Genomic DNA, 20,405 nt, shown 5'->3' with positions numbered 1-20,405 from the left:
CCGAGCCTTGCATATAGACCCAACCAATTATCAGATTAGCTTGCCAGTGATAATGAATGAATAGAATACATTATCTTTGCTCCAATGCAATTCTTTTGTTGTATTTCAATATAAAACATGATTACCAAATCACCACTTGTACGCGCCTCATTGGGAGATATTTGACTATTTTAGACGCTCGTTTCATCGCCAATATGAAAAACTTTTGCTTATAACTTGGCAAATGGTTAGTATATATTTCAATGCAAGACCATTTTTACGAGCCACTTACGTCTAGGCGTAAGTGCATATACACCAAACACAAGTCAATTGAAGCCATACAATTTACCGCGAATTTATGACCGTAAAATTTAGACTCTTCTTTTGTCTATATTAGCACCCAACCGCACATCTCAAGGTTTTATGTAAAAAATCTATATAACTTTAACCAAAACGAAAACTGAAATTTACGAGCTTCAAATTTTCAGTAACTAACAAAAGGCTAGAATAAAAGATTGGCCACACCTGGGAGACTACCACTTCAGAATAACAATGACTTACAAAAACTATTACGGTTACGAAACTGAAAAGATAAAACGACGGCAAGTCATGATTTTTTTCCCTTGCCAGTATAAATGCAATTGCTCTTAAAAAATAATTGTCATATGCAACACGATCTGGTCCATGGAGGCCAAAGGAGGCATTTTGAAATTTGAGTTACTATAATTTTTACCTTATACAACCATTAGGCTATCATATCGTTATGAATACGGCAGACGGCCGAATCCAGATTCGTCTTTTGGTAAATTTATTTTACGAATGCATTACATTTGAATTAGAGAACAAGGGATCAATGCTGTACATGATAGAGGGCAGCATATCATTATTTTAACGGAGACCAGATGATAACAGCATAAATAAGTAATCAAAAGAGGGCGGCATACAAGGTTAGTTTACGGTGCATCACAGTACGGTCACCGACGGCAACCGTTAAAAAATCGATATGCTGCTCTCTACAGATATAGCATTGATCCCTTGTTCTCGAATTCAAGTGTAATGCATGTGTAAAATGAATTTACCAAAAGCCGAATCTGGATTCGGCCGTCTGCCGTATTCATAACGATATAATGAAAACATAAAAGGTCTAGAATACTTGGTTCTTAAGTTATGAAGTTTTGTGATGTATATTTTCTAATGTACATTATTGGTTTGTTTTTTACTTCATATTTTTGCCTTTATCTCAATTTCAAATTTGCCGACTGTGGCCTCCATGGACTAGATTGTGTCACATATCGACTGCTTACTGCCAGAAGTGGGTAAGTGCAATAGCTGTCATGTGTACATGAGTGCAATATACTGTTGTGTAAATTGCCCAATGTTCACAGGGCAGCTATTGACTCTACATTGCCCAATGTAAAACACTATGGTAAATCCACCATATTGGTCTGTCTCTCATGGGGGGGTAGTGTACCTCCAGCATTATTTAAAAAAAAGCCTGGAATTGAATAATAATTTGTGTCTATTAAGCTTGTGCGTTTTTAAGGTCTGAGCACTCTGCCACATTTTTGGCACGTTTCTTGCAGAAGGCAAATATCAACGCAATTGGAATCAAATTTAATGTGTGCATAAAATAAATATCCGTAGTTACGTGGCTATTGCCCTCCACGAGCGCCATACAAACATAGCAGAGTCAGTTCTTTTCTTCTACCTCATAGCTCCTCACTCTGCAGAACACAAAGGTATCACACATTGATGCCCTCACTTTGTGCTCTTCTATCCACTCTGCACACCAACATCACTGACCTCTGTGCAAAGGTAACCGACATCCAGAATGGAGATCAGCATTCACACAAGTCAGTCAGATCTACATTGGTCCTCTAATAACCGCCTTGACACTACTGTTCATCTAACAGCATTTCTGATTAGTTGATAATTTGAAATGCTCAATTCAATTGCCAATTATGACTAGGCTTTAAACTATTTATGGTCCAACTTGCATTTGCAGATGATCTTACCCTCCTTGATTGGTTCAAAATTGGACACAATATTCATTTTAACCAATCGGCAAGTAGTTCTCATGGGGTTAACATATACAAGCCTTCCTGCTCATATTTGTCCTTTTCACTCCAAATCGGCAAAGAAGTTCTCATGTTTGCCACTGGCTGTAAATTTGGCATCCTTGTGACCCTTTATAGCTTTCTCTTTGTATCCACTTCAGTCCTATGTAAATGATTCACACTCCAGAATTTGATTTTCTGGTCATGTGAGCAACTTGCTAGTATTTCAGAGTCATGAGTAACAACAATGTCTTCAATTGGAAAGTCTGGATGTTCTCCGACAACGCCAAGAAACCGATTGGGTAAAATGTGGATAGCTCTGTAAAAGGAGAAACAATAATGGTTTGATGGTCACATCTTACCAGCTTTTTAACAGCTTTTGAATATGTTATAAACAAAAAATTTAAAAATCTCATAACTAATTGTACATTTTCAATTCATGACTCTTTAGGGTGATGCAATAATCATTGGGAAATTTGCATATTTGAACATGTTCCTAATGCTCAAGGGGGTACTACACCCCTCGATAAATTTGTGTCTATTTTTGCATTTTTCTCATAAACTAATAACACAGTGGTAACAAAAATTATGTATATTATAGGGGCAAGGAGTCCAATTACTACACTGGAATTTCAGTGACCCAAGACAAGCGGTTCGTTATTTATGATAAGAAAAGAGGTACCGCTAGGATGTACCTCATTTCCGATCATATATACTGAACCGCTTGTCTTGAGTCACTGAAATTTCAGTGTAGTTATTGGATTCCTTGCCCCAATAATATACATAACTTTTGTTACCAGTGTGTTATTATTTTTGAGAAAAATGCAAAAATAGTCTAAATTTACCACAAGTGTAGTACCCCTTAAAACATCTGTACAAAAAATTGCTTCCCTCCCCCTTTTGATCTGCCAAAAATCTTTGCCTAATAATTGACCACTCTGGGGGTAAACATGATTATTGCACCACCCCTAAGAGGGAAAATAATATGAAACTGTCATCAACTTTGCCTGGTTGCCTCGCTTCACTTCATTCAGGGATAGACAAACAAACCTTCATTAACTTGCTTTCATGTTGCACCAGCAACGGAGTCTTAATTTCTGAACAGGGAATACAGCAGGCATGATTAGGAGGCAGTAGCCATTTGGCTCCTAAATAATTGTCAAATGTTCACTTCTTCTTCTAATTATTTGTACATAAATGTGTGCTTCTACCATTTCATTATTTTTGTCTTTTGGACAATGCAGATGACAAAACAACATTTTGTTCATTAACCTTTATAATATACAGCTATAGTCTATTTGGCTTCCTCAAGAGTGTGACGTCCGTGAGTGCTGCAGTGCGCGTAGTATTAATTTGCGTGCATTGACTCAAAGAACTGGCATTATCTGTAACTTCGATGAAGTACTGCCGTCACCAGAGCATTATAGAAGGAGAACCTGGACTTGACCGCCATCTTGATACAGGTATGAAGCAAAAATTGGGGGTATTCGGTTTCCATTGGAATGTGCTCAAGGCAATCGTTGTCATCAAGCTAGACATGGATGATAATGCATTTGAGAGACACACTTGATGTGACCTGCAAGCGACACAAAGACGCTTCAGATGAGATGCAGAATTGTTTTCATTTGTCTCCGTGCACCATCGGCAAGTACACGAATTTTATCCCCATAGCTGACGGCGCTATTATACATGGCGGAATAGGGAGTCGGGTTCCTCCCTCTCTAATTCTGTGGCCATCGCTCTCTTGAAGAAGCCAACTGGACTAGAATTAATTAGGCCCCCCCCCACAAAAAAAGGTTTGTCTCAAAGCTTGCATGCGCATTTGTAAAATCGTGCGATTTGAAAAAAAAAAGAAATGCAGAAATTTTTGTATTCCAAATTTGGCCTTACCTTATCATACCATCCATGGAACCTGTACAGATAACATTCTCATTCACAGCGACACAGCGATCAATTGATTGAGGATGGCCTGGAAATCTATCACTAATATTACCAAACTCATTCCAATTGAAAATATTGAGGGCGCCATCACCTGCACCGCATACTACTTTACGTCCTTTCTGTAAAATAATGCAGATACATGTATACATTGTATATATGATTAGAGAGAGAACTTGAAACTAAGGAATATGTCACCACCAATACTAAATTTAACCAAATTATAAGTTTAATCTCAGAACTGATATACTTCAAATCTGATCCCAGTGTGTTAGCTAGCCACACATAATCCATCATTTTAGACAGGTAGTTTGCTCTAGCAAAATTAATACTGTGTGATACATGCTTCATTTTAAGAACAATGCTTGAATAAGTTCTGTGAACTCAAAACAAGACCAGACTAATAAATCAAGGCTATAGCAATACATGTAGCACTGAACCCCCAGAAGGGGCATAGGTCTGGTTGATGTTTTCAGGGTAAAATTTTGGACAGGCAGTTTTGGTGAAAATACCAGCCACTTGTCAAATCCTTGGTAACACCCTGGTCAGTGATCATAATCCAAACCATAACATGAAGTAATTTTGCACTAATTTTTCAGGCTTCAGGCTCAGCACTTCCTCCCCTAATTAGTCGCTCCGGTGCATTTGTCGAACTTACACTAGTTTAATTAAGCCCCCTTTGTCAAGTAGCATTGGTTACCTTAATAATCTGCACACATAACATATCATTATGGAAGCTCTCCGACTGCATCAGAAATTTACGCTGTCTGATATTATATGCTGATAAGGAGCTGTCTCCACTGGAAATAAACAAAATAGTAAAACACACTTAATTCTTGATTCATGCCGGGGGAGTGGGGTGGCACTCAAATTTGGAAGCGACAGGGATGTGCAGACAGTAATGAAAATGTGAAACCTTTTGAAATATTTGAAGAAAAATATGAAAAAACAGGGTCATTTGTTAAGAGATTATCAGCAATTTGGGTATTTTGGTGACAGTAAAACAAAAATGTCATTGGGTACGAGGGAGTTCAGTAAAAACAAAAAAGGTGGTCATTGGGTGAGAGGGAGTTGAATGTAGCCGCAGATCCCGTCACCCATGCATGCAATACAGAGTTCAGAGCATCAAAGGTGATGATACAACAGTTTGGATTCTTGTTGTTATTCAATTTCACGTCTCTTGGTATTGCATTTACATAGAGCTATTGACTCACCTTGTTGCTACTAGTATTCTTTTCTCTTTGTCTATGGCCATATCACTGATGTACTCCTCATGTTGTCTCAGATCCACTATAGCTTTTTCACTTCTCAAGTCCCACACCTGCGTATAACATAAACATCATAACATTCTGTTTTACTTAACTCTCTCCACACAGGTGTCGACTGCGGATTCGAAGTTTCAAATATTTTTTAAGAATTCAAAAATTTCAGAATTGTGAATTTTCATTAACGTATTTGGAATCAGCATGAAAAATGAATTAAAATGAGTACAAGCAAGCCTAGTATTGGTTCAGTGGTTCTTAAGATAGCTCTTGATATTTTGACAAAATATCTCAAAAACATGGGACTTTTTATGTTGCAGCCTATATATGAAGAGCTTTGTTTCAAAACCCTTACATCCACTTGCCCATTTTGAGAACACATCAAAAATCATCAAAAATATCACTGATATATGGGGTTTGCAACAAAAAGCAGTTTTTGGCGGATGCTTGGGTAGGATGAGCATCCCGCCAAAAACTATTTTTGTTGAAAAACACCTTATATCAGTGATTATTTTGATGACTTTTTTATGTGTTCTCAAAATTGGGCAAGTGGATGTAAGGGGTTTTGAAACAAAGCTCTTCATATAGCCAGCACACAGCTTATTAATCATGTTAATACTATCATCCACAGTAAAACCTTTTAACAATCTAGTTGTAAACATTCATGCAAATTATATAACAAATTCAGCCACCAAAACTTTACATATATATCTTGATTTGACTTATAAATTGACAATTGTAAACTGCCACAGTTCTCAATTCTATACTAGAAATTTCAATTGAATGAACACAGCTTCAAAAAGCAGTACGTGAATAAACCAGGATCGTATATCGCGTATTTCAAAGTACAATGTGAACGCACAACCTTGGATACAATAATTAAAATACAAACTAGTCACAATGCTAAAAATCATCACGCTATTTTAAGGCTGTGTTCATTCAATGAAATTTCTACTTCAGTAAGTAATTTGTAAGCGTGAATCTTCAGAGATTTATCTTGAATTCAGGAAATTCTTTTTATTTGACAACCTTTTGATGTTCTTACCTGTGAAAAGAGTTTATCTTCAATACTCACTATTTTTTGATCACCTGGAATGTTTTCGCTAGGTCGACTAACGTCTTCAGCAGATGATGATGTTGTGATGATATGTGATGATATCTTGTCTAAAATCAGGATGGTCCTTTTTGTGAAAAGTTGTCTAATTTGATTACCAACTTGATTGCTTTGTTACTTACTTTTAAACGTCCCTCATCATCACCCGTAGCAATAAGATTCTCATCGATAATGAGATGACTGTATATAGGGTCTTCATGGGCTTTAAGAATTCTGTGTCGTACATTTGTTGATGCTGTGTCAAATACTCGCAGTGATTTGTCTTTGGAGATGGTACTGAACCCTGGGTTAAAAAATGCAGAAAAAATGAGAATTAAATGTACTTGTTGGAAACTTCAAATGGGATGAGCATTAAATTCCATCACCTTTGTTCAAACAGCTTGTTTCTCTCAAGAGTTATGAATGTTCAAAAGGGCATTTCCTATGAATATGAAACAGTGACGACGAGTGAATACATTGTAAATGATTAACACCAATCAGCAGCCTAAGCCCCCCAAAAATATGTTTGGTAGCCCTCCGCGACCAACAGAAAAAATGACAAATGTTTGGTCTGGGTTTTCCTTTTTTTCCCTTTTTCAAAAGAAACTTTAAATTTTGTAAGTATCAAGGCCATTTTATATTTGTTATTCACTCATTTTTGTGGCGCCCTCTACGGAGGGGCCACATATAGGCATGTACTTTGTGAAATCTTCTAATTTCAGTCTTGCTAGATTTACTCCTTAATTGTTTTGCTAAAATTATGCCCAGCTCAGAAATAAAACCACAATATGCTAGGATTTTATTTTATTATTGTTTTCTGATATGCACGGGATAAAATGATGTGTGTATATTCTTTGTTTAAAATACAAAATTAATGGACTTATAAAAACACCAAATAACCCGTGACCTTTGTATGGTTTAAACCAGTTTACCGCCTCTTAGAACCCGATAGACGGTGACATTTGACCATTCTAATTATGTATGTTTTGAACATGTTTGCACATGAACTAGTTGTTTACAGTGTGAAGAATCTACAACATGCTCATCTATCAGGGCACAGTTCTTTAACCCCAATACATTTGTGCATTCATTGAATGACCTTTGAAAATGTGAGTACAAAAACTCATACTTTGCAAATTAAGGTCAAATTTTGCACTATGATTGTTTAATTGAGGTTATTGATAATATAGTGATTGCACACAGTGCACCTAATCCTTAAACAAACACCAATTAATTATAGTTGACCAACACAACCACTGACCAAACATGAAATCACTAATGGTTTATGTGCTTGAATACAGCTCAGTATCTTTGTGGTGACTATCTCTGATAAAAAACAAAACATTAATTAACGAAAATCAACCCTGGTCAGCAGAGAAAGGAATAAATTTGGAAGACATGACTGTGTTGAAGGTCAGAAGTTTATTTGCAAAAATAATATTTATTGTAATATGCCTAACTGCTGGGATGGGTTCCTAGCAAGGTAAAGTGAAAGAAACCCCAATGGCTATTTTGTCTGTTTAAAATAGAGTTCTATGGCCGACCTCAAGTCATAATTATGACGTAATTTTGCTATTTATTAATTAATTTTTAGCAGAATTAATAACATAAAAATGGGCTGTGCCCGTTGCATGAAGAATAACGATCGATCTTACCCTTGATTTAACAGGCCTGTCAATTTCTTGGTATTGTTTGATATGAAAGGAGGGTATGATTGTTTTGTATTAGTTTAAGTATTTCCTAGCCTCTCTTAGCCACATGGTTGGCTACAAAAGACACAGAGTAGCCTATACCTTATAAACTGGCATGAGTGCGCCGACCCCAAGTTTTCAACATTTCAGGATTGTTTCTGGACGGAGGTCGGGTGAAAAAGAAATTACGTTTACATGACTTTGAATTGTCGTGTGACAAGAATGAGTGTATAGATGACTAGGGGAAGCTTACTTATTTGTGTCTTCTAGTTATCCATCATATACCCTAGGCCCTGATAACGAAATTCAACAATATTCAATATCCAAAGCAATATCCTCACTACAACGGCCCCCAAAACAGAACTCCCACCCCACATAATCGCAAGAATTGATACGAAAGCTTCATTCCATGAAGCATTTCTCTCAGATTTGATCATCTTCTACTCTTCCCTAAAAAATCATTATAATACCAAATCTAATCACCATGGAATTCACCATATCCCGTCCAGCTCACATTGGGCGCCACATTCCTTTTTTAAAGGAATTTTTATTTATTCATTAAATGCATATTTGATTAAAAACAAGAAGTATTTCCATTTAAATTGAGTCCAAAATGTGTTACCGTAAAATGTTCAAGCATTTGTCAAGTAACCTTTTGAAAATGGAAGAAAAATGGTGAAAGAGCCCATGAAAAAAAAGATCGACCTACCGACCCTCCAAAGTTTTATCTTGGAAGGGCAACCAAACCATTTTCTTTTGCCTAAATACTATAAATGCAGAACAAACCCACTCAATTTTGTTTCTTCCTTTTCCATGTTACCTATCCTTCAAATTGCATATTTGTTTGAGCAAGTAAACATACTTACAAGATCCATCCTGTGAAAACTCTACCCCTCGGCATGCCTTTTTATGCGCTTGGACAGATTTCTTCAGTATATTAGGACTTTCTCTTGAATATGAATAGCTGTAAACAAATACACATGTATACATATAAAGGCCAAAAGGAAATTAAGCACAATACTTCATTTATCACAACAGCAACTTCTTTTGAGAAAATGTTTTACAAATAAAAGATGTAAACAAAAATAAAAACCCTTTCCAGGATAGATTCCAAACAGTAGCATAGGCTGCATAGTCAGGATTTTTTCAGAGGGGTCTGGGGATAAGGTAACTATCAGCTCTTAATAGGCGGGAATCATTCGGTTTTTGTTACTGCGCGAGTCAATAAAGTTCCAACTTAGGCACACGTAAATTCACAATAGAACGCATCATTCACGCAAAACACAAAGTGCAGTTCGCGTAGTTGCTGCGCCTAGCTGTGTGTAAGCCATTCTGTATCAATCCACGATGTTATGAGTTGGACAGTCCCGCCTATTACGAGCTGATCCTCAAATAGTCGCTCCCCTCAAATAAATGCCCCCGTAGTTTTTGTGATGAAAATAACCCTCAAACTAACTTCCCCCTCTGAACCCAAGGGCCCAATTTGACATGTTTTTGACTGCAATACTACTTACTTCACCTGACAAGTTCATCCAAACAGTGTGTAAAATCTTATAAAAATGTACAACACTTATATTTTTCAATATCTGGGACTGTACACTGTATAAGTAGCCATCAGAGTCTGATCATAAACCCAGAAGTGAACCCGAAGTCATTGATCCTAAGTTCATACATGTAGTTCATCATTTCAGCGTGAATTTTAAGCTTGCTTACTGATTTTAACAGGAATTACTGTTCTAAAAATGACCTCTAATAACCCCCCCCCCCTCTTTGGAAAATGCAACACACATTTAATTGAGGAAATGCAGAATTGGTTTTCAAAGGGGGACAAAATTCAATGAAAATTGTCAAAAATGGCCTAAAATGTAAAATATCACAGCAGCCAATACCTCATGGGAGGGGTGGAGACAAGATTTTCCACAGATGGGGGGGGGGGCACTGATTCCAAACACTTACATTTTGACTGTTCCATCCATGAGTGCTGCCAGGAGAATGTCTTCCCTGGGATGGCTACTTAACGACACAATGACATCATCACAACGGATCGTCTTGGGTAAATTCACCTGAAATAGATGTTGTAATCAAGTAATTGTGGAAATTATGGAATGTAATGTCAAAAGCACCATGTAATGAATTGACACAGCAAGATATTGTAAATTACAATACACCCAATATATCACAGTTTCATAGCATTTCCCCCCCCCCAAAAAAAAAACACCAATTCAAGGGGTCGGTCACCCACCTTTGGGCAGTATTTTTGTGGGACCGGAGAGCACATAAGACACACCAAATTGCATTCGGAATGCGAGAAATGTCCTTCTGATATCAAATAATTTTTTGAAATTCGCAATATAATACACATTTTATGGCAAATTATTAAAAATTGATATTTTTGATAATTAGCAGTCCTGGAAGCAAACTTTATAAATTTAATGATATATTCTTAAAGTGTATGTAGCTGGGAGGAAAAGCCGTCCATCATTTGAAAATTTGACCTGTCGTATTGAAGATATACATTTTTTCCCAAAAAAGTTTTTTTAGGTGTTTTGGATCACATTACATGAATGGGAGTTTTAAACAAACTTTTGAATAATAGTGGGCCTGCATTATTTTGCAAAAAACCTTTGCACTGCCACTAGCCAACCGATGGTGTAAAAACAACTAAGTCATGTCTGCATCATGCGATGCTACGCAGATTGATCTGAGAGCCGAATGATCGGAGATGTGATGATGATGTGATTCAATTAGCCAATAGGAACTTAATGTTTACACCAAAAACTATGCCAAACATACCTGTACTACTGTCTATTCAATTAGCTTATTGTTTTTTAATATTTAAAAAATAAAAATTGTGGTCAAAGTCATAAAAAAAGTGTTAGCACAGCCTAGGCAGTTACTTGGGTCCACCAAAAGGGGCTGTGCAATAATTATGAGCCCTGGGGAGGGTAAAATTGGGGGGTGGGCAAGCAATATTTGGCAAGCCGAGAGGGGGTGTTAAGTGATTTTTGGCACACATTCATGTGGGCGCCTATAGACCATTTATAAAGGTTTGCAAATTGGCATCCCAAAAATTTGGCATGTGCAAGGGGGGGGGGGCAAATTTTTTGTCGGGCCGTGAGGGGGGGGGGAGAGAGCGATTTTTGGTGGGCCGAGAGGGGGCGCAAGCGGTTTTTGGCAAGACGTTTGGAAATTTTACCCCCCCGGGGGCCTCATAATTATTGCACAGCCCCTTATGATATGATGAACACTTTGCAATTGCAATTTTACACAGAAATGAATGGTAAAAAAATAGCAAAATTAATAACAAATAATAAGGGCCTCACTGATTTTTTAAAAAGTCCGGACGATATACATCATTACATGTTTTTGGTTTTTTTACTTGACCTTAAAAGGGCATTTCGTGATCCACAACCTAATCCCCCCACTTTTCTCAAAAAAGCTGAGATTTTTATACCACTGGAAACCTCTGGCTACATAATGTTTATATGTACCGGTACCAAAAATTTCTTGCAGATTAAAGCTATATTATAACATTTCTGTAAAAATAGATTAGTATTTATTTTCCATAAAATGTTAGCTTTTACTGTCAGATATGTCCCCTTTTAATTTTGAGCCGAACAAGTGAGGTAAAGCATAGAAAATTGGAATTTACTGCTAGCGCCCATGCATGTTACTCCCGCGGTTGTAATACGGTACGATCATCGGGGTGTGTGTGTATGTATCCCGCACACCGTGTACGTAGGCCTACTGTGCATACATGTTCATCTAATATTTCCGTCGTAATAATAAAACGCCGGTTCCATCGTTTTATTCAAAATTGCGAATTTTGACATTGACTATAAAAGTACATTACAATCGTGTAAAAAACAGAATTAAAAAATTTTTGAGGGCGTTCCAGCAAATGTTATAATATGGCTTTAATTCATTTAGCAAAAATATCGTCAAATTTGAATTTCGTTCTGGTAATTGCAACAGTCAGTGGCGATGGCCTATGGAGCAATGTAATACACATATCATGCATAACTGGGTCAGTCCATCTCAAATCACCTAATGGGTTGGCTGGTCACCCTCTCAGATTTTGTTTAAAATCACTTATATCATAGCCCTATGTGCCAAATGAACACATTTCAAACGGTAGGTCTCTACTCCTTGTCGTTTCCGAGAACCGGCCTATTGAAAATTGGGTCAGACCCCACCTTTTTGGGCACGCGTGTCACAACATTAATTTTCTTCTGAGTTTAGATCTTCCCCTAGGGGCAAGCTACAGGGCTACAAATTGGAATCTAGGGTGTCTTTGACCCAAATAACCAGATTCTGGACTCATAAACAATGTATCTCACCCCCATCTGCTGATATAGACCTATAAAAATGCATGTTTGTGTTGGCCTTTATGACAAATTCCTGTATTTGACCCCCTCCTCTTCAACCTAGATGTCAGACATCATCTATTTTGCCTTTAGTAGGCAATATAGGTTCAGGTGTGACCCCTATAGCTGGGTAGACCACTCATTGGCTTAATAAAAATTTCACAGGGGCTCAAAGATGACTCCTCAGCCAAAAGAACCCCCGTTCATGACCCAATTTGACCTTGTGGGAAATAATCCACCATAACCAATTAAACTCACACAAATTCAAAATACGTGCATGATGTTCCTCTGTACCAAAAATCTTAGTGGTGTCAAGCCATCTTCATGGTTAAATTAGTGTTTGAATCTGTCATTGAAATACACAGTAAATTGATGAACTTTGCATTCTGGGAATTAGAACATTAATGGCAATTACTGTGTATTTCAATGCAATCTCCAAACAGTCATTTAACCATGAAGATATCTTGACACCACTTTGATTTCTGGTAAAGAGGAACATCATAGAAGTATTTCGAATATGTGTGAGTTTGATTATGGTGGCTCATTTCCCACGTAATAAAATTTGGGTTGGTATTAGGACAATTTTGTGTGTATTTCAATGGGAAGTGGACAAATTGCGTCAAAAAACATCAAATATTCAACGAGCCATAAAGTTCTCAGAAACGACAAGGAGTTGAGACCTACCATTTGAAATGTGTTCATTTGACCCATAGGTCTATGATATAAGTAATGCACAAATCAATTGTAATCCTGGCCCCCCAGGGGCCTGGCAACAGCTCAATGTGTCCCCGCAGTGCGGGGACGTAGTGGGGGAGTGTACAGGGATGTAAGGCCAAATAAAAAAATAAACATGTTTCACGTCCCCTCCCGCTTCCTTTTTTGAGGTTTCTTCAATTTTATTTTTATTTTTGAAATTCAGTTATAACTTTTCAAAAAATATGTCTAGGAAGTAGAGATGCTTTCTATAGCCTTGCTAATATACAAGAAACACTTTTATAAGGTTTTGTGATAGTTAGAGGGGACCTATCTCCCAGAACAACAAATAAAAAGAGGCCTCCTCCTTTTTCCAGGCATTATACAAATACAACATGTTTCATTTCGGGGAAATAGTCAAAACTACTGGTCCCTCGGTGTTGGATGATTTGACTACTTCCGGCCAGCGGAGGGAAGTAGTCAAATCATCCAACACCGAGGGACCAGTAGTTTTGACTATTTCCCCGAAATGAAACATGTTGTATTTGTTTTACTATACCTCATAAATATTTTCACTATAAACGTATATCACGGTAAAATCGTAAACAAAAGTCAAAACACACCAGTCAACGTGCCGGCCGGCATGGTAAATAAGCTTAATATTTTGCTTACCTAATTTTATTGCGGGATTTATGTTCAATCAATATTTACATTTTTACCTATATTATTCCAATTTTCTTTTCAGGCTTTCAATAAATAACATTTTGTTTCATAAAACGTCACATTCGCGTGTTATTATCCATAAGTAATCTCGGCAGACGCCATTTTCGCGATAAAACGCATCTGCAGAAACTCAGTTGTGTAGCACAATGCTACGTGTAAAGAAACTGTGGCGCGCGGGATCGAGACACCGTGTGGTAGTAGGGGTGCGGAAGTTTTACTACTTCCTCAGCGTGCATGGCGTAATTGCACAGGCGCGGGAAGTAGTTAAAATACCGCATACACGGACGCTGGCGTTATTAACCAATAAGATGTCTGGATTACCTAATAAATATTTATGAGGTATAGTAATATTGTATACGCTAAAACAGCTCTAATTATAGGTATTTACACCGATTTTGCGATAAAAAATAAAAAGCCCCCTCTTCCTCCTTTTTTTGAAAAACCCGGACGTGAAACATGTTTTTTATTTTACTTGGCCTAATGCCTCTCAAACAGGCCGGGATCTACCTCGGGAGTGTACCCGGGACGTAATAGAAGAGTCATATGCGGGGGGAAACACTTGCGGGGACTTTGAACATGGTGCCCGGGGCTAGGGGGCGGGGACTTAGCCGGGGATGCATGATGTACACGGAAATAGTGCCCTGCCCTGCGGGGACTAAGCAGGGACTGTAACATGTTTGTAACAGTTTCCAAAATTACATCCCCGGGTAGGTCCCCGCTATCTCCGGCCCCTGGGGGGGGCCGGGACTACAATTGATTTGTGCATAATTTTAAAGAAAATCTGAGAGGTTGACCAGCCAACCTTTTCTGAAAATTATTTAGGTGAGTTGATATGGAATGACTCAACTCGCAAACGCAAAATCGGAATCAACTGAAATTTTGGGAATGAGATTTTTTCGTGGATATCTACTGAAAAATGTCATTTATTAAATGATTATCATAAAAAGAGGATGCTAGATCATCACGAAATTTGACTTCTAAACCTGGTGATTTTATATTTTTTTCTCTAAGATCAATTGGGCTATTTCATTATAAATGACAACATTGAGTCCCAAAAGGGGTCAAAATTCAAACTCATTTATTTCATGCAAATTCATTATCATTTCAAAGTTCAGATGGTGTGTCAATAATTCTCAAAATATTAGAGCGTCAAACCAACAGGAACCATTAAAAAAATTAAATTGAATTTTTGCTGTGTAAAACATAGCTGCCGTCTGGAGGGGACATTTTTTTAAACAATTTAATACACAACTTTGAAAGAGTATATATGTAACCAACATTGGGTTCATACTTATTCATATTTAGTCTGTAATAATTGTTGTATGTTCCTTTACACTTCAGTGTCTTAAATATGCCAGTTTCAATATAAAACAATTAGTAAATTGATACTAATCCAGATAAATGGTGCAAAATTACTACATATTTTAAGGATAAACTTTATCTTCACATGAAAAATTCATGAAATAGTCATTTTGTCCTGCCCAATAGCTACACTGATGCATAAGTGAGTATTTATGCGTCAATCTGTTGTACTAGTCATGGAAAACCTAAAATAAAAGACCCCTCCTGTGTCATTTGTTCTGGATAGGACACATTTTTTAACACATAATAAAGCATACTTTAACTTTAGAAATAGCTGCATCAATATTATTGCATCAATATTATTGCATAAAAGATCCCCAGCATTTAAAATCCACTACAAACAGGGTTAATATTCTGGTTAAATTAGGAATATTGCAATTTTTAGCTAACCGAAGTTCAATGCAGAATAATATCATATGTGTTCTCAACAACTGGACAATAATTTGAACACTAAAGTGGTTTGTAAGCATAATTTGCAATAAAATGCAAACATTTCTTGTGGGTTTGGCTCTTTGAAATTTTTATTTTTAGTTTGTTTACCAATTCATGGAAATGACATAATTGTGCTGAGAGGACATTTGTTAAATTGCAAACAGAATCGTGGATACAGGCTTGCAAAATGCAACAAATACCAAATCATGTGCCACCTTGGTAGAAGGAAGACCACTCTTCCTCTACAAATTTCACATTCTATGATATAATCCTTCTTATTTCAACAATTAGTAATTAACTTCAGTTCTGGAGAGGACAAATTTTTAACGCGGAACTGTGGTATCAAGAACAAGTGGTCTACTGTATGTAAAATAAATGAATTCCTCAATCAGTGCCCTGTCCCATCAATTGGTAATATAACACAGATTATACAGGTAGGGTAAGGGTTTATATTTCCTCTTTAATGTTAACAAAAATGGAGGCATGAATTGGAGAGGACACTCATTTTTTTTATTTAACGCAAAATGCCAATTTTGCAAGAATCTACAGAATTTTAACATTTTTGCACCAATTTTCACCATTCAACTTGCATGATGTTCCACACATATCATATTTTCATTGCAACAAGCACATTGCCATAGAATGTACCTAATTTTTCAAAGAATTAATTCAGAATACATGGGCAAAATGAAATGGGACTCCAAAATTGGGTTAAAAATGTACCTTTTGGCAATTTTTTATACAAAAATAGACAGAATTCTGTAAAAATGCTCATGTAGCTTGTAGTTTGTGGCATACTTAGAATTAAGTTAATAACACTGCATTATCACCCTAATTATATCAACCAGATATGATAAAAGCCATTTTTGTGAACGTGTCATTTATAATGAAATAGCCCAATTGCGCTATGGGAAACTCAGTCCCAGTGGAGTGACTCAATGAAGGACTGAGAACTGAGTCTACACACATGTAATGGACTAATGACATGGGTAAGCTTAATTTTAAACATGCACTGTAGACGTTCGCTTTTCGTATCTCTTTCCTTGTTGGAAAGGTATAACGTTGACGAGATAGGAACATGTACCGTCATCCGGGACCTACTCTGCCATGTTTGGCTGAGTAACGGTACATGAACACGGTCTTTTGTGCTAGTGTAAATTAGTCATTGTGTAAAGCTGTGTTTATACCCATGGGTTGCTCATCATCAGACTGAATCATTGTCGTTAACTGCACAGAGAACGTTGACCGACAGAGGGTGTCAATATAGGCCTATGTATGTCGCTTTTGAAAAACAGCGATTCATGCGCATGCTCAGCAGGCAAATACGACGGCGATTTAGTACACTGATCATGCGTGCGATTCAGATTTCTGCAAAAGCGATTGAGTATAAATGCATCTTTAGAAATGACTGGCGATTGTGTGTTTCCAAGTGGGTTTTATCATGTTAATTAGTGACCAGACACATATTTGTATTGGTTCGATCAAGCATTGATTTTTTGTACTGGATCGTTCAAGCATCTCCAACAAATTTTTCAATGTAAGTGCCTCTGGCCCTAGTGGAAGTAAAAACGGATACTATGGCCAGAGTTCTAGGGCTATTGCACTGCATGTTAAAGTTAACAACACATGAACAACAACATGCATATTTGAAGCATAACTAAATCAGTTTGAGTCTATTCTGTGTTCGCACTCACCTGTTCATTTTCTTCCTCTTTCTCCGAGTCTTCTTCTTCATCATTTGACGAATCCCCATCATCAGAAAACTCTGATTCTGAGCTGGTTGCAGAGTTTTCCAAATCTTTACTGGAGGTCGCCATTTTAATTTCAATGAATAATGGAGGCGAATAACGACAGGAATCGCAACGAGATTTTGCCTCTTGTAAATAACTTAAAATTATTTGGTACCATCGAAATAGACACACACGCACACGCGCTGTGGGCTATGAGCTGTCTGTAAGGCAGTGAATTTAAATTTTGGCGCCAATTGAGGGGGGGGGGGGCAAATAATCGTCCCATTGAAATACATGAAATTGACAACTCTTTACAAAATGGACAATGGGCTCATTGACATTAAATTGAACGATTTCATACATCACACCACACCACATCAGTGACATCACATCACACCACAAGGTCACCAAGAGGACACAGTGTCCCGGGACGAAAAAATAATCGCATCCCGGACACACATGCGTCTCTATACAGATGGGGTAATGCCGGACACTTGTTATTTCGAATGATATAGACAACAACAACAGTCCCCATAGTTGTATGCTTGAGGTAACAGAAGTACCTAATACATTCAGGGGATATCATCCTACTCCACTTTCCCTCTTAGCAACAATCATGTGTCCGGGATTACCCCGTGTCCGCATTACCCCATCATTTTTTTTCAATTTTGTTTTTAATTATAACTTATTAACTATAGATGTTGAGTTATTAAAAACTGGTTACTAGTTAACATTACTCCTTCTTTGCATTGATATGATTTTCACTGATGAACTTTATTTAATCTTGTAGGCCTACCTGTGTAGCCTTAACGAAAGGTGCCCGGGATTACCCCACTTTCCCCTATGCACGATCCTGGTACCTAGGATTGATTGCAGATATCAGAACCGGGGATGGTCCCCCTTCTCTTTTCGAATAGCTCTGACACTTAACATGCACAGGGTTTGACTCTTCCTGTACATGGGACCAACAGCTTTACGTGACTTCCGAATCACGGACGAAGCACATACGCTACCTATATCTGCACGTGATAAGCAGTGTACTGTATGGGGTGAGAAGAAATTCTTCAATTAAATTCTGAAATTAATAACTGAACTGAATTGAAGGATTTCTGACCATAGGCCCTATTGGAACTTTTTGGAAGTGAAGAGAATTTTCACCTGAGGCAAGCCCAAGGCTCGAACCCTCGTCGATCGTATCTCCCGGCCGGCAGCGCAACACCTTAACCACTCGGCCATCTCGCCCTCTATTCATGGCATACATTGCGGCATGGTAGGTTGAATCCACTAAAAGTTTTGAGATGCATAATGGGCGAAGGACATCTGAATAAGGCTACTGACAATAGCAGGGGCGTAGCAAGAGCATCAGGGGCCCATGGACAAGGAGCAGTACCGGGGCCCTTGTAACCAGGGTGGGATTTATCTTATGTTGACCCTGGGCCAGGCCAAAATTCGGAGGCCCCGAACTCACGTGCCGAGGAAGGCATCGTGGCCAAGTTTTGGTTTAGGCCTACATAGGCCTATAATATAGAGGGGGAATAACATATTTTGTTACGATGTTAATAGGACATTTGCGCGCAAAGCACGCGAAAAAATTCAATTTCAGACTATTTTAGCCCAGATCACTGAACATAAATTTTGCTATTTGAATGCAGCTGCCAAGCGCTGGACAATTTACCCTATTTTGGCCAAAAAACATGCTGTTATTGGGGTTAAAAGAAAGATGCATAGGGCAATTCTGGGGGGCCCTGGACACGGGCCCATCTGACCCAGTGGTAAATTCGGCCCTGCTCTCCATTATCAGCCCTTATTTAATTTTGGCTTTTGGGCTCGGGGCCCCTGAACCCTCGGGGCCCATGGACTTCGTCCACCCTGTCCCCCCGCTTGCTACGCGCCTGGACAATAGCCCGGTGACTGACCTCGCTGTGTGCAGTGCTAGTAGTGAGCATGGTACGCCATAGGTCACTGCTTTTAGACTACCGGGCCCGGGGGGGGGGGTACTCAGTACAAATTACCATACAGGGACGTGCCGCAAACATGGGTAGCATTTTCGGCCTTCTGGTATATCAATGACCCCTTTTTCAAAGCCTATTTTGGTATATGAATGGGTCCTTTTTTCAAAATTTTCTCAATTTTTTCGGAAAACAGCCCAATTTTTCCATAATCTAGACAAAATTTTTACAATTTTCCCAAAATTTTGGGAAAATTTTTAAAAACTAAGACAATTTTGGTTAAATTCGGCCGAAAATTTTGACTTTTGGTATATCAATGGGTCCAAATTTCTTGAAAAATTGGTATATATTTATGGGTCCACTTCCAAAATCTCAGCGCACGTCCCTACCAAAACCAAACTTGAGTACCCCCGGGCTACCGGGTACCTCCACGATCGGCCAACACTGCGCTATATAGTTCAGCACATATAAAATCAGAATTAGGCCTATTGTCAGTTTTTGAGTTCAAGACGCAAGCTTCTTTATCAAGATGCAAGCTAACGACTTTCATATCTGTTCAACACGTATATTCAACTGCAAGGAGCCACAACTAGCTTCTTTAGACGAAATCATTTACGGGAGATATTCATAATTTTCTATCCCGGTATCCAAAGATTTTCACCTGAATATCAAAATCGTGCATAGCACATTCATGTGTATCGATCCCGGGTATTTATTTTAGTATATCTGCTGTACCAAGTAATTATTAGCCAGGCGATGTCGCTGTGGGGGACACAACAAGAAGATGCAAGACCACCATCTACCAGAAGTCATTCTTCCCATCAACCATCGTTAGCTGGAACCAGCCAGCCACAGGCGTGACTATGCTTTCATGAAAGAATTCAAAAGATAACCTCTGCCCCAATAATCCGAAGCTATTGTCTGAAACTGCTCCTCGGAAGATGTAGGGGATGTATCATAAGAACTCAGTCTTCAAATGATAGTCATATTATAACAACCAATAGATAAATGACTGATTATCATTGAAGACTGAGTTCCGCAGTCTAGGAACCAGCTTCCTCCATCCGTTGCTGAGAGTCCTGACCCCCGGGTCCTGACCTGAATACTTTCAAAGCTAACTTTATAGTTC

At 38.1% G+C, this 20,405-nt stretch overlaps 1 protein-coding gene across 1 annotated transcript; it reads right to left on the bottom strand.

Moving 5' to 3' along the window:
- Window positions 1-564: 564 nt before the first annotated feature.
- On the bottom strand, window positions 565-17,431 carry LOC140160875 (WD repeat-containing protein 55-like). Its single transcript, XM_072184200.1, is given in 9 exon segments — window positions 565-2,186; window positions 2,189-2,355; window positions 3,927-4,096; window positions 4,675-4,774; window positions 5,189-5,295; window positions 6,473-6,633; window positions 8,887-8,984; window positions 9,977-10,083; window positions 17,292-17,431. Coding segments are annotated over 9 exon segments (1,119 nt in total). The 5' UTR covers window positions 17,415-17,431; the 3' UTR covers window positions 565-2,100.
- Window positions 17,432-20,405: the final 2,974 nt, after the last annotated feature.

The sequence above is a fragment of the Amphiura filiformis genome, chromosome 9 (genome assembly GCF_039555335.1).
Source record: "Amphiura filiformis chromosome 9, Afil_fr2py, whole genome shotgun sequence".
NCBI classification, from domain to species: domain Eukaryota; kingdom Metazoa; phylum Echinodermata; class Ophiuroidea; order Amphilepidida; family Amphiuridae; genus Amphiura; species Amphiura filiformis.
Note: the sequence above shows the minus strand (reverse complement) of the source record. Positions and strands in the feature narration are given on the sequence as shown.